The 14,189-nt window shown below is 38.8% G+C and overlaps 2 protein-coding genes across 3 annotated transcripts in view; both read left to right on the forward strand.

Moving 5' to 3' along the window:
* The window catches only part of LOC113164315 (potassium voltage-gated channel subfamily B member 2), a 64,389-nt gene extending 61,483 nt beyond the window's left edge, over positions 1–2,906 (forward strand). Inside the window, exon 2 of the mRNA XM_026363565.1 lies at positions 942–2,906. Coding sequence (XP_026219350.1) covers positions 942–2,906 — 1,965 coding nt within the window. The remainder of the gene's footprint in view (positions 1–941) is intronic.
* Positions 2,907–10,387: 7,481 nt separating this feature from the next.
* terf1 (telomeric repeat binding factor (NIMA-interacting) 1) lies at positions 10,388–14,176 on the forward strand. 2 transcript variants are annotated; one of them, XM_026364180.1, is made up of 10 exons: positions 10,388–10,607; positions 10,982–11,077; positions 11,247–11,374; positions 11,623–11,709; positions 11,805–11,969; positions 12,790–12,881; positions 13,003–13,023; positions 13,239–13,336; positions 13,495–13,604; positions 13,757–14,176. In XM_026364180.1, the coding sequence occupies exons 1-10, from the start codon at positions 10,433–10,435 to the stop codon at positions 13,916–13,918; spliced, it is 1,134 nt and encodes a 377-aa protein (XP_026219965.1). In that variant the 5' UTR covers positions 10,388–10,432; the 3' UTR covers positions 13,919–14,176. The 2 variants fall into 2 exon arrangements, with proteins under 2 accessions (XP_026219965.1, XP_026219966.1); XM_026364181.1 differs by having other exon boundaries at positions 13,242–13,336.
* Positions 14,177–14,189: the final 13 nt, after the last annotated feature.

The raw sequence follows: 14,189 nt of genomic DNA on the forward strand, positions 1-14,189 counted from the left end.
CTGACAATGAAATGCACCTTTCCACTCACCATACATTTAACACATTTATTTTTATAAATATCGAAGTCACAGCATCTAAGGTCAGATTTAATCTACCAAGGTCAGTAAATCCAGGTCAAGGTAAAGAGCTGCAGCTGAAATGCAACCTCACGCTGTGGTGACCTCACAGAATGATGCTGGATATTCTTACCCCTTACTGAACACAGAGCACTGGCGTTATATTTCTGTTTTAAATTTCACAGGAACAAACTATTCTTTTTTTAAATGTGCAGTTACTTTTTTTGTATATTGAAAGCAATTAGTTATATTTTAAGACAGATGGAGTTGTAGATTGTTGCCAACAGGTGCAGCCAAAATCTCTTTTGCTTTGTATCAATTGGAGATGAGACCACAGACAAACACATTCCTCTACAGTATTTCCAAAATAGATTTCTGGCCTACTTATTTTCCCTTATTGAAATTTCCGTCTTATTTAATAAGGCTGAATTTATTCCCAGCTCATTCAAAGATCTTTTTACTACCTTTTTGTCATGTTGCATTACCATGCTGCCATCATCTGTCTTTATAAACAATGCTGTGACATGCTTAACATTCATGAAATGCTTAAGGACAGATCATTCATTAAGTCCAGAACAAAGACAGACACTTCATTAGATTCATATCACCTATACTCCACACTTTTCAGGATTTATTTTTGTCTCCTTTTCTGTACCTAACCTAAATCAAAGACCAGTGATTATTCATAGCGTATTCCAATCATTTCTCAGTCAGTCACTTTGAGAAGGACAAAGTAATAAACCGAATGTGCTGTACTCTAAATGAACACATTATGCCTCATGCATTTGTAGCATGACTTTATATTTACTGTTTTGAAATTCTTTTTTCACATGAACATAAGACACCCTATTAATATTTTATTCTTGCCTGTGTTCTCTTTTCAGATTCTAGCCATCATATCGATCTTCTTCATTGTTCTCTCCACCATCGCTTTATCTCTCAACACCTTACCTGAACTCCAGGTCCAAGACGAGTTTGGGCAGGCCAGCGATAACCCCCAGCTGGCCCACGTAGAGGCTGTGTGTATTGCGTGGTTCACAATGGAGTACCTCCTTCGCTTCCTTTCTTCTCCCAATAAGTGGAAGTTCTTTAAAGGCCCACTGAATGTTATTGACTTGCTGGCCATCCTGCCCTACTATGTCACTATCTTCCTAACAGAGTCCAACAAGAGTGTGCTTCAGTTCCAAAATGTGCGTCGCGTGGTGCAGATATTCAGGATCATGAGAATACTGAGGATTCTGAAGCTAGCCAGGCACTCCACAGGGCTCCAGTCTCTAGGGTTTACTTTAAGAAGGAGCTACAATGAACTGGGGCTGCTTATTTTATTTCTTGCCATGGGCATCATGATATTTTCCAGCTTGGTCTTCTTTGCTGAGAAAGACGAGGATGCCACTAAATTCACCAGTATCCCGGCCTCGTTCTGGTGGGCAACCATTACAATGACAACAGTGGGTTATGGAGACATTTACCCACAGACTTTGCTCGGAAAGATTGTAGGTGGGCTCTGCTGCATTGCTGGAGTGCTGGTAATTGCCCTACCCATCCCAATTATTGTCAACAACTTCTCTGAGTTCTACAAGGAGCAGAAGAGGCAGGAGAAGGCGATTAAGAGGAGGGAGGCACTGGAGAGAGCCAAAAGGAACGGCAGCATCGTGTCAATGAACCTAAAAGATGCCTTTGCTCGCAGTATGGAGCTGATGGATGTGGTGGTAGAGAAAGGAGAGGACAAAACCTCCCTTGATAACCACCTGTCACCTAGCCGCTGGGGTGATTTAGCCAGACACGCAACCTCTGAAACAAACCTGAAATCTCCAGATAAAAGAAACCCAGAGTCTGTGCTGCAAAGTTCCCCTCATCATATAACCATCACCACCACTGGAAGTCCGCAACGGACAAGCAGGACCCCACAGCACCTGAATGTTCAGAAACTGGAGGAGATGTACAATCAGATGACTAAGTCACAGTCCTTCACTAACCTCAACACTGCAAGCTCCATGAGCACTCTGAGCACAACTATGACTGCCCCTGTCTCACCCAAGAGATCTCACAGCCCAGAATCTACATTAAAAGAAGAGGTGGAGCTGGAAATGAAAGAGGTACAACCCTCCTTGGCAGATAACTTTAGAAGAGAGGGCTTAGATTCAGGTGAGGAACATCCTGGGCCATGTCAAATCAGACACCCCAGGGCGCCCCCACATCTGGATCTTAGCCAGCTGAGGGCCAGCAGTGACCAGAGCTCTCCTGTCATCAGAGATGGCCTCTATGAATCAGTCAACCCATGTGACACATCAGAGCTCCATATAGAGGAAAGGGACAGCTTTAACAGCACCGTGGAGAATATCCAGAGCTCCCCAGGAGGGAATAACCCTCTGAAAATAAAAGGGTTGAAGGTTAATTTTACCAAAACCTCTGCTGAAGGCCCTCTAACACCACCCAGCACTACGTCTCCTGGAGACATCAGCTCCAGTATTCTGGAAGACGAGTCCCCGGAGGGAGAGATGTTACCACTCATCCCCAGTTCAGATGAGCTTCTCCCCATCTTAGAGGAGGATACCTGCACGTTGTCCCCTGAGAGGCTGATTGTAGATACCCCACCCGGTGATGAAGATCAGTCCACAGAGAACAATGAGGAAAAGCATCTGATGGAGGTGGCCGGCGCTGCAATTGCGCCTTTGTCACCCAAGACAGCAGCACAAAATTGTACCCAAGGTGTGGTTGGGGCAGGCGAGGAAGTCAAGGCTGACAGCAACCAAAGTGGACACAAAGTAGAGAACCACATGTTTACATCTGATATCCACCTTATACCCGGAGATGGCAGCCTCTCTCCGACCTGTGAAACCAGCATGTGACTGTAAGGGAAGCTCTGAGGGGCACAAGACCCACTGCAACCTCAGCTTGGTGTGTGGGAAAGTGAGACGAAAAGATAAGGGTGCAGTTGTAGTGAGGATATTCTTGCATGGCATGACAAGTCCCTTTTATTTGTATTGTTGTGTATTGCTGAAAAAGAAACTACAGTGCTTTGTGAAGAATGAAGAATGACTTTGGGACAAACAGTGGGTTCAGGGGGGAGGCTCTTAAAAATAACAGAGGGAAGTCATCAACTAGTGTAGACATTTGGTCCTCCCAATGTACATAATGAGTCTAGTCTCCCTTTTTCTAGCAAATGAAAGGAAATGCAGACTTAACTGTAAAAAGCATGCATTTATCAACGACAGATATTCTAAGGTGCTTAGTTTGCTGAAAGCGCTCCACTGTAAATACTAGGACATCTAAGACAATGACAATGCACAGGATGGCAAAGGAAAAATGTCACTGTAATGTGAAAAGGAAGGGGTTGGGTGGTTTAATTGAGAGCCCTCAGACCAGGAGATGCATCGTAGCGACCTATAAAAAAAAACATATCATTACTTTTTGTGGAAATGCAAAGTGTTCCCATGACGACCCTGTAATGTTATTTTGTGTGAAAAATGGTGTATGAAACATTATTGCTTTCAGTTTACTTACAAGAAATGTTGAACTTTTAGTTTGAGCATCCAGTTACTAGTCTTTGACTTAAGGAACGTGGGCAAGGACAAAAACACCTTGGTTCCTCTAAAGCGCATACATCTACAGTTGCCAAATACATATGTAACCAGTAAGAACAGGAGCTATCAGATACTACTGCTTATGAAACTATTTATTATGCTGGGCAAGGTTTAAGAGATGTTAGTTCTCACTCCTTGTAAAGCCTTTTGATTCAATCCAAATCACAGAAAAAAATCGTATTTAATCTCTGACGTCAGGTATACACATCTAAAAGTAGCGTTAAGAATAAATTAATAATACGTAGGTCTAGATTGTAAGTGAGATTTCACAAGCAGGGTTAAGACTATTTATTAATCAGTACAGTAGATCTGGTCATCAATACACGTATACAGTATGCTTTACACTATGATTATCTATTTTGGCCATTAAAAAAGGGATAGACTACCACAAAAAAACAATATTCCTTGTGATGTCATTGGACCAAATCAAGCACACTGACAAGCATCATCTATCTCAGCTGCATAATAACATATATGGTAATAACATGTATTATGACAGTAGCTTTTTTTTTTTTTCCTTATGGTCTGTTTACCTGCATTGTGTTCACTGTCCTATCCTCAGCACCCTGATGTTGTTGACAATACTACTGCAAGGTTATCCGATCCTGCTGATAAATTTATTTACTTTTTTGTATATCCCTAGTGTCTATAATTTATTGTTTTTCATTGTGAACGAAACTATTTTCAGTCAAGCTTAAACCCAAAGGATTTTTTTTTCTCGTCTTCTTTCTCGCTTTTGTTTTACACTGACTGAAAATATCTGTTGTATGTTGCCTTTGATTCCAATTTTTTTGCTGGAATTGTTTTTTTGTTTTTTGTTTGTTTGAGCATGACACTAGGCTGAGTGTACTAAAAGTGTGTTTGTGAAAGCCACACAAACCAGAATGGTACAGACAGGAAGTATGTGGGTGAATTTGTTGTTTTTCTTATTATCATTATTATTATTATTACTATCATGTTTTTTGTTCTCACAGAGAGGTGTGGAATGTGCAATACCGCATACTGCAATCTATGCAGGCCAAGAATTGTGGCACTTTATTTTCTGTCTATGGGAATTTGTAAGTGTACAGGCAGAAATTACTTGTATTTTTCAAATGTTATATCTTTAATATGAGGCAAAACAGTATTACAAGTACTCTCAAGAATCTCACAAACAATGCAAATGACAATTTGACTTTTACATGTTTCATTTCATATTATATGGCTGGCGTAATGCTTTCAAGCACATTAATGCCAGTTAACAACGAACCTCAAATTTGATTATGTGTGGGAATAGGGATCCAAATTGACCACTTTGGGCCTTTTTTATCGCAGTTAGATTTACATGAAATCTAACAAATGTCTGTGGTGGATAATCTAATGTCAATGGCCACACACAAATGATTTTGTGTTTTTTGTGAATTAACGTTGAGAATGATTCTATTTTTTCTAAACCAAAATAGAGCACGACCACAATTTCCTGCCATATGGTGGTTGAAATGATGCGTGCCTTTTCATAGCATTGATGTTTATGAGAAGGTAGCAAGTCATTTTGCTTTGTTCATATAGCACTGTACAGAAAATTCTATTTTATAGGAGAAATCAGGTCTTTATGTAATAGATACAAGTAATGTTATTGAGTTCTCAGGTTTTCTATAACTCTCTGATGTTCCAATTGAATAGATTATCTGTTTTTCTTTAACAGCTAATGTCCACTAGTTACTTCTGTACATTTTTGAAAGGTGATGTTGTCAAATCCACATTGATGTCTTGGCTCCCAGAGTAAGGAGTGGCAATATTTCACCCTCCTCCTGGGCAATCTGTGTACCATATTCAGTATCCATCCCCATCAGTCTTCAGTGAGGCAGGAAGGAGCACAAACAAAGGGACAGAAGTTGGGCCTTTAGAGCTGAGAAATAGCCAGCAGGAGAGTGATGAATCCGACTACAGATAGGTAGGAAGAGATCCCTACTGTCACTGAACCAAGCCATCTGATTATATCCCATGCTGACACCACTGAGTGCTCCAATCCCTACAGCTTCAGAGGCTCTAACCCCATGGCATGCCCTCAGGAACAGTGATCAATGAGTAACAGAAAGGCTTGGGTGAGGGAAGGCTGTGAGAGTAAAGAAAGAATAAATGTCCTCCATCACATCAGTTGTGATCCATGGTTGTGGCCATATTTTCTGTACGTACGTATCCAGTAATCAGAGATATACAGAAGAGCTCATGGCGCTATCTGTGAAATGATCGATCCCTCGTTGGAAAGATTTTTTGGTACTCTCCAAAGTAAGATGCGGAGTCGGTGGTGGTTAATGTTTAGGGTTTTCATTCGTTTATTTTTTCTATATGACAGAAGGTTAGCTGGTAACCTTCTTGTTAAAGGATTTCTTTTGATCCTTGTCTGTTCAATTTTTACTTCATCACTTGTTTGTACTAATCATGTCTCCATGTTAGCCTTGAGTAATCCTTCATTTTGACAGGTAGGGTAGAGGAACAAGGGATTTGTATTGATCAGCTCTATCCCCTTGGGAGGATGTTTGTGTGGATACTGAAATTAATTATGTGAGCTGACAGCAAAAGGGCCGTGCTCTGTCTTACTGTCTCACAATGGCATTATCATTTGTGATACTGTACAGAGTGGAAAGGTTGTGTCTTTATTTTCTCCGAGAGAATGGGTATTGTCCGTGTCACTCATGCATGCTTACCAAACTTTGCTCCCTAAAATGCATAAAACTACATTGTTTCTTCCTTTGTCTCTGTGTACTCTGCCTCTTACTTTTTGTTCGTTTGTTTTTGATTTTTTTTCTCTCTGTTCAGCTTTGGAGAACATTATCATTAGACACATTCTGAGCTACAGACTGTTTCTGTACAAAGCAACATCTTTGTATGCATGTAGTAGTCCGAACAATTATGTGACCACAGAACACTTTGTTATGATACATGTATGTCAACATTTCTGTAAAGCATTGTTCCATGTCTATTAGCATATGCAGAATAACAAATAAATGTATATATAACTCATGTGTTTATGACTTCTTCTTCTCTATTTTACAAATGAGCTCTTGCTTTTACTGTTAGCGACATCTGCATTTTGCAAATGCCTTTTTTACATATATGTCTGTGAAGATTCTCAGTCGTCCAGGGGTTTTGACGAGGTTCGTGGCAGCAACCTGTTCCAGAAAAAGAAAACTGGAACATCCAATGTCCGAGGTCCAATGCAAAAAACCTAGTCATTCCTTACATGGCTGGGGTTTCAGAGAAGCTGAAAATGATTTTTGGAAACACAGCATACCTGTCTACTTCAAACCTACCAACACACACAGGCAGAAACTTGTCCACCCCAAAGACTGGACTCCAAAACACAAGCTGAGCAATAGTGTATGCAGTCCAGTGCAGTGAAGAATGCTCTGAGCTGTACACTGGAGAAACCAAACAGCCCCTACACAGGACACACAGCACAGGAGGAGCAACACCTCCAGACCTGAATCAGCTGGGTACCTTCATCTTAAGGACAAAGGACACTCATTTAGGACAATGACGTTTACATTTTAGACAAAGAGGACAAGTGGCTTGAGAGAGGGGTGAGGGAAGCCTGCACCAGGTTGAACACACTTAACGCCCCATTTTAGATGTTAAGAGGGGTTGGCAGAGGTGTGACTATTACATTCTTCACGTCCCCACCTTCCATTGTTTTGCCTAACGAGCCTATTCAGGCCAAGGGTGGAGTGAAATCAAACCTGCAAATTTACAAATTTGTGGGCTCCAACCAACTATCTTCAGACTGATGAAGCTACTTGGACAAGTAGCGAAAAGTTTCAGCCTAACAAGAAAGAAGCCCAGTTGCCATGACTCAACTTCCAGATTATATAATGTGTAAATAGATGGAATGTGTATAAATCATCTACACATACTGCTAAATAAAATTTAAATAGCCTTTTCTGCAAAAGGGTACGCAAAGCAGTTTTTCACTTTTCAAAGCAGCATATCCAAATTCTGGCATTAGTGTTTGATAAATCTTTTATTACTGCGAGCAAATGCACTCTATTCCATTAAATGCAATTAATGGATGCACACATTTGTCTGGTGTACTGCTGCCAAACAGTGATATTGAACATAAACAACATTCTCAGACCTCAAAAGCAGAGGCTCTTGAATGTAATGTCTTCAAAATGAAAAAAGGGAAGCAACACCCACACTCTAAAAGTAAAAAGGTTAATTATGCATTATACACTAATGTACTGGCCTGTTGTCTATTGTATCAAATGGGACTATATCTATCTATCTATCTATTACATCCATTGTGTCCAAGAATTATTATGGTAGTATATATTGCAAGTTTTAATACATAGTAGGCACATTAGAAGACCGACCTGGAACTTCTAGACTTTTTTTTCTTTATTGTGTGTAAAATGATTTACTGATTTTAAGCCTACAAGCTCAGACATGTCTATCCATTATCCTAACCGCTTATACTCTTAAGGGTCATAATTTTACAGAATTTAAGTTTTTACGACTTAAGTAATCCAACACTACTAAATTTGTTATACAGACTGTATTTTGACAACTCACCTAGCAGAATTAACAATATGATCATGAACTTTTCTTTCACACATTCCAAATAAAATCAAATGAATGATGAATTAAATGTGCCAGAATTTATTCTAGAGGAGTTCTACTGACAAAAAAAATCTTTCAAATATCATTATTATTATTTATTTTAAGAGACTAAAATTTTGCACAACAACAACAACACATTTATGTTGTACAATGCAAGTTCAAATTCTCTGGGGAAGGCGTTACAAAATTTGTAATTTTGATAACCACCAGCGTTGGTGTTAAGGGTCGCAGCCAGGCACAATGTGGAAGACAGGTGGAACACATTATTACTTGGAGTAATGCTTTATGAGCAGGTGGAGTATGGGTGGGCGTCAGTTATGGCCAATCTTCTCTTCTGGATATATGAAAACAACCTCTTATGTCTCTGAAGTAGAATAAACGGGTGAGTGTAATAATATCAGTCACTATTTATAGATCAAATATTACCAATGGAATATAGCTCTCAAATGCTGTGCCAGCATTGTGTGATGTCAGCAGGATTTTGAAGGGGACCATGAGTTGAGTCTGACCTGAAGGAAAAACAAGTAGACTTTACCCACTGAAATTATGGATTTCATTATGCCTCTGCACTACCAGCATATTTTCATTTCTATTTCTTTTTTTTATGATTTATTATATTGAACATCCTGACAGTATAGCATGCACTCAGAGGTTTGTCTTTATCTGCCCAGTAACATCTCTGAGACTGTATTTAATTATGAGTGTTTTAAAGTGCTGAGCCAGTCCGAGATTGATTTAGACATAAGTGTGAGTAGTAGGTGGCTTTGTGCCTGTTTGCTCCCGGACAGGTCTGCAAACTGGATCCATGTAGGACTTGTTTATAAAAACATGTTTTTCTAATAGCAACTGCATGTATTTTTAAATATGGCTGTAAGGTGCAAAATGGAACATTGGACCTTCATTATGTGTTTCACATGGCACTTAGATTATTGCATTTAATAGTAATATTAAAGGTCTCTGATGGTCCTGATCATGAGAACAAGACTGTGAGTAAAACTTTCCTAACTCATGTTTTTAATAAATCAGATGCATCTGTAATAAATAGAAGTCTGACGAGGTTCTAATACAAATACTGTTTTGGTCCAAAATTAGTATATATATATATACATATGTATTCTGCAAAGAAATATAGAGTGCAAAGTAGTGCAAAGAAATATGATGGGACCTCAAATAAACCCCAGAGGTACCCCACAAAAGAAAAGGGGAGGCATCTCCAAGCATAACAGAGAAGGGCATGAGATGATCCAAGATGGCAGATTAAGACATTGTTGTCCACTGTGTCAAAGGCTGAGCTCAGGTTGAGGAGAGTTAAAATAGAATACAGGCATAAATCAGCAGCAAGCAAAAGGTCACTGGTGACCTTGAACAGAGCAGAGTTAGTGCTGTGTAGAGAGAGATAACAATTTTACATGAACTGTAGTGACTCTAAACCCGCATATTTTAGCAGCGAAATCTGTGTTCTCCACTAAAAATCAACCTCAGCTTACTCAGGAAATTCAGTTCTTAGCTGGTTACTTGAACAAAGTCATAAATGTTGTTCATCAATGTGTAGAGCCAGAGAGTGGTTAATAATGTCTAAAAATATCTGGGCCAACCATCTGACTGAAAGATTTTACATGTGGCAGCGGAAAATGCTGAAGTCATCAACAAGCTGTCTGAATTTTGTTGCCTTTTAGTATGCTGCTTAATCTCTGCTATGTTCCTATATAAATAAATAGTTATAATAAATAATAAATATTTAATTGACATCAAACTGCAGTAAGAAGAGTAGAAAAATAAAAATAAAAAGTCTTGACTCTCGTTTCTCATTGCTATTTTATACCAATAGAGAGTTTTGAATGTTTTCATAATTTACAGTAAAAGTTTTCTTTTGCATCTAAACCAAGGAAGCCAGAGAGGATCGCTGCCTTTATAAAAGTAAGCTCCGTTTTTTCCACATTTAAACTATGACTGCCATAGAAGACTTAGATTTCCAACTATAACCACACAGTAGGTTTTCATTAACCAGCCTTTGGCGTCTAATTTATTGAGATAAATAGTTGTAGTTACTCTACCCGCCGCCGAGCGGCGCTGCAGTTTGTTCAAACGACCAGAAACAAAGAGTAAAGCGCGCGGAAATCAATCTCCTTCCAAAGAAGAAGAAATCTAAGACACTATCAAGAAGAAGAAATGGAGCCACAGTAAACACCAACATGGATCCTGAGCAGAACAATCAAACTGCTGCAGAGACGAGCAGCGCTGCTGAAGATGAAGCTGTCACAGCTGTTGCTACTGGCTGGATGCTGGACTTTTTGTTTCTAAGTCTGTGTCGGAGTTTCAAGGAAGCAGAACTTGATGAGTTCAACGAAAAGCTTTCGACTTTCGAGTGTAAGTACGACTAACAAGTCGGACTTAAGTTAACCTGGTACCCTTTAAAACGTAGAGCAAATAGAGTAAAAGTTGATCATCAGACAGAACTTTAAACTCTTATTTGTTCAAATAAAGTGTAACTAAGTCATAACAAGTGGTTAACGACCAAAGCCAGGACCTTCACAATAAACAATAAAGATATATAATGTTGTTAAATGCAAGTAAGGTGTTAATTTCCTACGCAGCAGTGCGGAAATACAACTTCTCGAGAGGCAGTGAACCACATTAATATGATAAATACAGTAACTGTCAGCTAGCTAACTGTAAAAACACAGCTGTTGCTAACCCTGTTTGTGAATAGTGTGTCTTTGTTTTGTTTTTGTTTTTTCCAGCCATGTGTCAGTGTCCTTCTCTTAAAGGAGACCTCCATGATGAGAAAATGAAGATTGTCGCCCTCCTGGCAAGAGTCATGCATGGAAAGCAGCTGGGTAAGTTGTTGCAGTAAGGAACTGTACAAGACCTCAGTGCAGTGCAACTTATCTAAAAGTTATCTATACACACTCCAAGTAATCTGTAACACATTCTGTGCCTCCTTCACTGTGCGTGCAAACATACAGTAAGTGGATATTTAAACAAGACTCTCACCTTTTTCTCCAGATGTCCATTTTGATGAAGACGACAGTGTGATGCCTCTGATGTCTGCTACCATAATATGGTCAAAACTAAAAGGCACTGTGGCAGACAAAAGTCTGTTCAAAAACATTACCATTCTCTTGGTCGTCCAGGTAATTGTACAGTACCTCAGGGTTATGCTTTTTTTCTACTGCTCTCTGGTAATTGAAACACGAGCTGGATCAGATCTCAGACACATCTCTTAATCTGTCTGTGATTGAAAGATTTAATGTAATTCTAGTGAGAACTACATTCAGCTGGTTCTAATGAATAGATAATCATTCAAGGAAGCAAGACTAAGTGTTGATATTGAATGTTTTGTTGTCATTTTGAGTTTCTGGTCTGTTTGTTCTGTTCTTAGTCAGTGGCTGTTTGCTTGGAGAAAGGCCAAAGATGCGCTGCCTCCTCTGCCCTTAATTGGTTTGGGAATAACCATGAATTCTCACAGGTATGTATGCTTATCAGTGTGTCTTTACTTCTTAAAAGCTCAGGGTCATTACTGGAGTATTTTGTTTTAAAATTATATATTTGAATTCTTTACAGTTACCAATGTACAAGAATGTGAGAGTTATGCTGTCAACAGTAGTGACAAATAATGACACTTGCCATCCATATCTGACGAGCTTCAGCTTCAGTCGCCTTTTGGAGACAATCCAGTGTTACTTGGATGCTTTCCTGGAAAAAAATCCCTGTGACCACCTTCTGAAGGTACAACACCCACATAGGGTACACTGTAGATCACAGAGCCTGTGTCAACATTACACAAGAGTTATAAATTACTCAGTCTTAAATATTAATTTTCTCCCATAACATCAGTTATAACTGTCAGGAGACAATTATTCCCTTAATGTTCTGACTCTTATCTGGGTCCAGGCATAGAGAGATTCTTCTTACGCATAGAGTAAAACTCTAAGTTATTGTGGTGGTTTTGCTTTTTTTTTTTTTTTGCATAAAAAAAGTCTTTTAACTAAACTGTGGTTCGGTAACTGTTAATCAATGCCGATGTTCTAGGTCAGTGGTCCCCTGACCAGTCATTTCGTGAAAAGGAGAAGTTTACACAATTTAATTAGCAAATGTATGAGGTGTCTAATGTTCCACTCCAGCTAACCGCAAGGATTAACAAATAAATTCCAGCAGCAAGTGCGTATTTGTCTGTTCAGCTACACCGTCGTCCTTTTGAGTAATGGCACTCTGACCAACTGAAGCTGCTGATGTGACATTATCATTCATAGTTAATTGATAATTTGTCATCAAATTAGTTGGAAGGGCAAACTGTTACATTCAGTGGAGCCCTCCTCAGGGTCTAACAGAGTTGCTTATTCATGAAAGTTTTAGGAGTGATTTACACAGAGGCCTCATGACCAAGGTTAAACCAAGAAGGGTAATGTAATGACAGGCATCATTAGTTTTGCTTTCACATTGTAGTTATACTTGCACACGCACAAGTTAATTGTTTGAGAATTATCTTTCAAAAGTAATACTTAAAATTTGTGATTTATATTATTTATATCTTTTTTCCATATATCAGGAAGCCACAAAGATGGTGCAGTCCTCACAATATAATGAGAGTTTGGAGGATGGGGTGACACAGAACAGCTCTGTGCTATGGGAGGATAAAAAGTAAGAATTTACCTTTAACACCTTTAATTATATTTATTGAAATTTGCAAATAATTTTCCTTGTTCTTTTTTAAATATGTATTTATTTTATGTTAATGTATTCTGCATTTGTTTCCTTTCAGAAATGAGACCAAATGTTTGAGGTGAGTTAGAAAATGTGTGAATATGTCTAATTTCATTAAGAAATATCTTTAATTTACAAATGATATATTAGCTGTGTTAGTTGTTGGGGTTCTTTGCTTTGTCGATGTTGACATGTCTGTTTGGGTAAGATGAAATCCAAAAATCTGTCCTCCACACTGGATTTAGACATGTGTTTGATAAATACATTTCATAACACTGTATTGCACTTCCACAGAAGAAAACGGCAGCTATTTCCAACTAAAATTACTGATCTATGGAAACCGGACTCATGCAAGAAGCCTTATGTCTCTGTCCAAAGACTGTCCACGAAAGGTTTTTTTTTTCCACTTATTTCTTGTAAAAACAAAATGCATCTTGTTTTGTATATTTGTCACTTTGTACATACGTAAAAAAAAACATTTACCAACTTATACTACGCTTTATACATATAGGATTGAACCTTATGCAAGTGTTAAACCTCCCATTAACAGAGTTATCTCGGAGGTTATCGCGGAGGGCAAACCCCCGACCACCATCTCGGACAACATCTAAGAAGGTAATGGAGACTTCAGTGATCCAAAAAACAAGAAAACCACCTCAGGTAAGCTGGACCACACAGCTTTCTCAATGTTGTGACCTGTGAATAAATCTCAAATGAAGTGAATGTTACCAAGCGTCAGCATCACGTATTATCTGTGGTTCGGAATTTCTTATGAATTCACATAATTGAAGTTTAATTTCTACTTTGTTTAGAAATGGACACCACAGCTGGACAAATATCTCATGGATGGTGTTAAATGTCACGGCCAGGGGAAGTGGTCCCTCATATTAAAGGATTTTGACTTTGAAGGACGCACTGGAACCATGCTTAAAGACCGCTGGAGAGTTTTATTGAGGACACACAAAGTTGGCTAAAGAGAGAGGAAGGGCCCCTGTAACTTTAAGAGTGTAGCAAGTTCCTGTACATAAAACTAATGACGTATTTGTTCTGCTTACTTTAATTGCTGAAGATGTTCCTTCATGTTGTTGCTGTTTGCACCATATTAAATATACCACTAGAGGGCAGTGAACACAGAATAAAACGCATTGCATTGCCTTTCTTAAATCAATTTTTATATTTGGATTCTGTGTCCCGTGTGTAACGTAGTAGTTTGCTTTTAAATAAAACAAAACATTAATTCAGCCA

Source organism: Anabas testudineus, chromosome 2 (genome assembly GCF_900324465.2).
Source record: "Anabas testudineus chromosome 2, fAnaTes1.2, whole genome shotgun sequence".
NCBI classification, from domain to species: domain Eukaryota; kingdom Metazoa; phylum Chordata; class Actinopteri; order Anabantiformes; family Anabantidae; genus Anabas; species Anabas testudineus.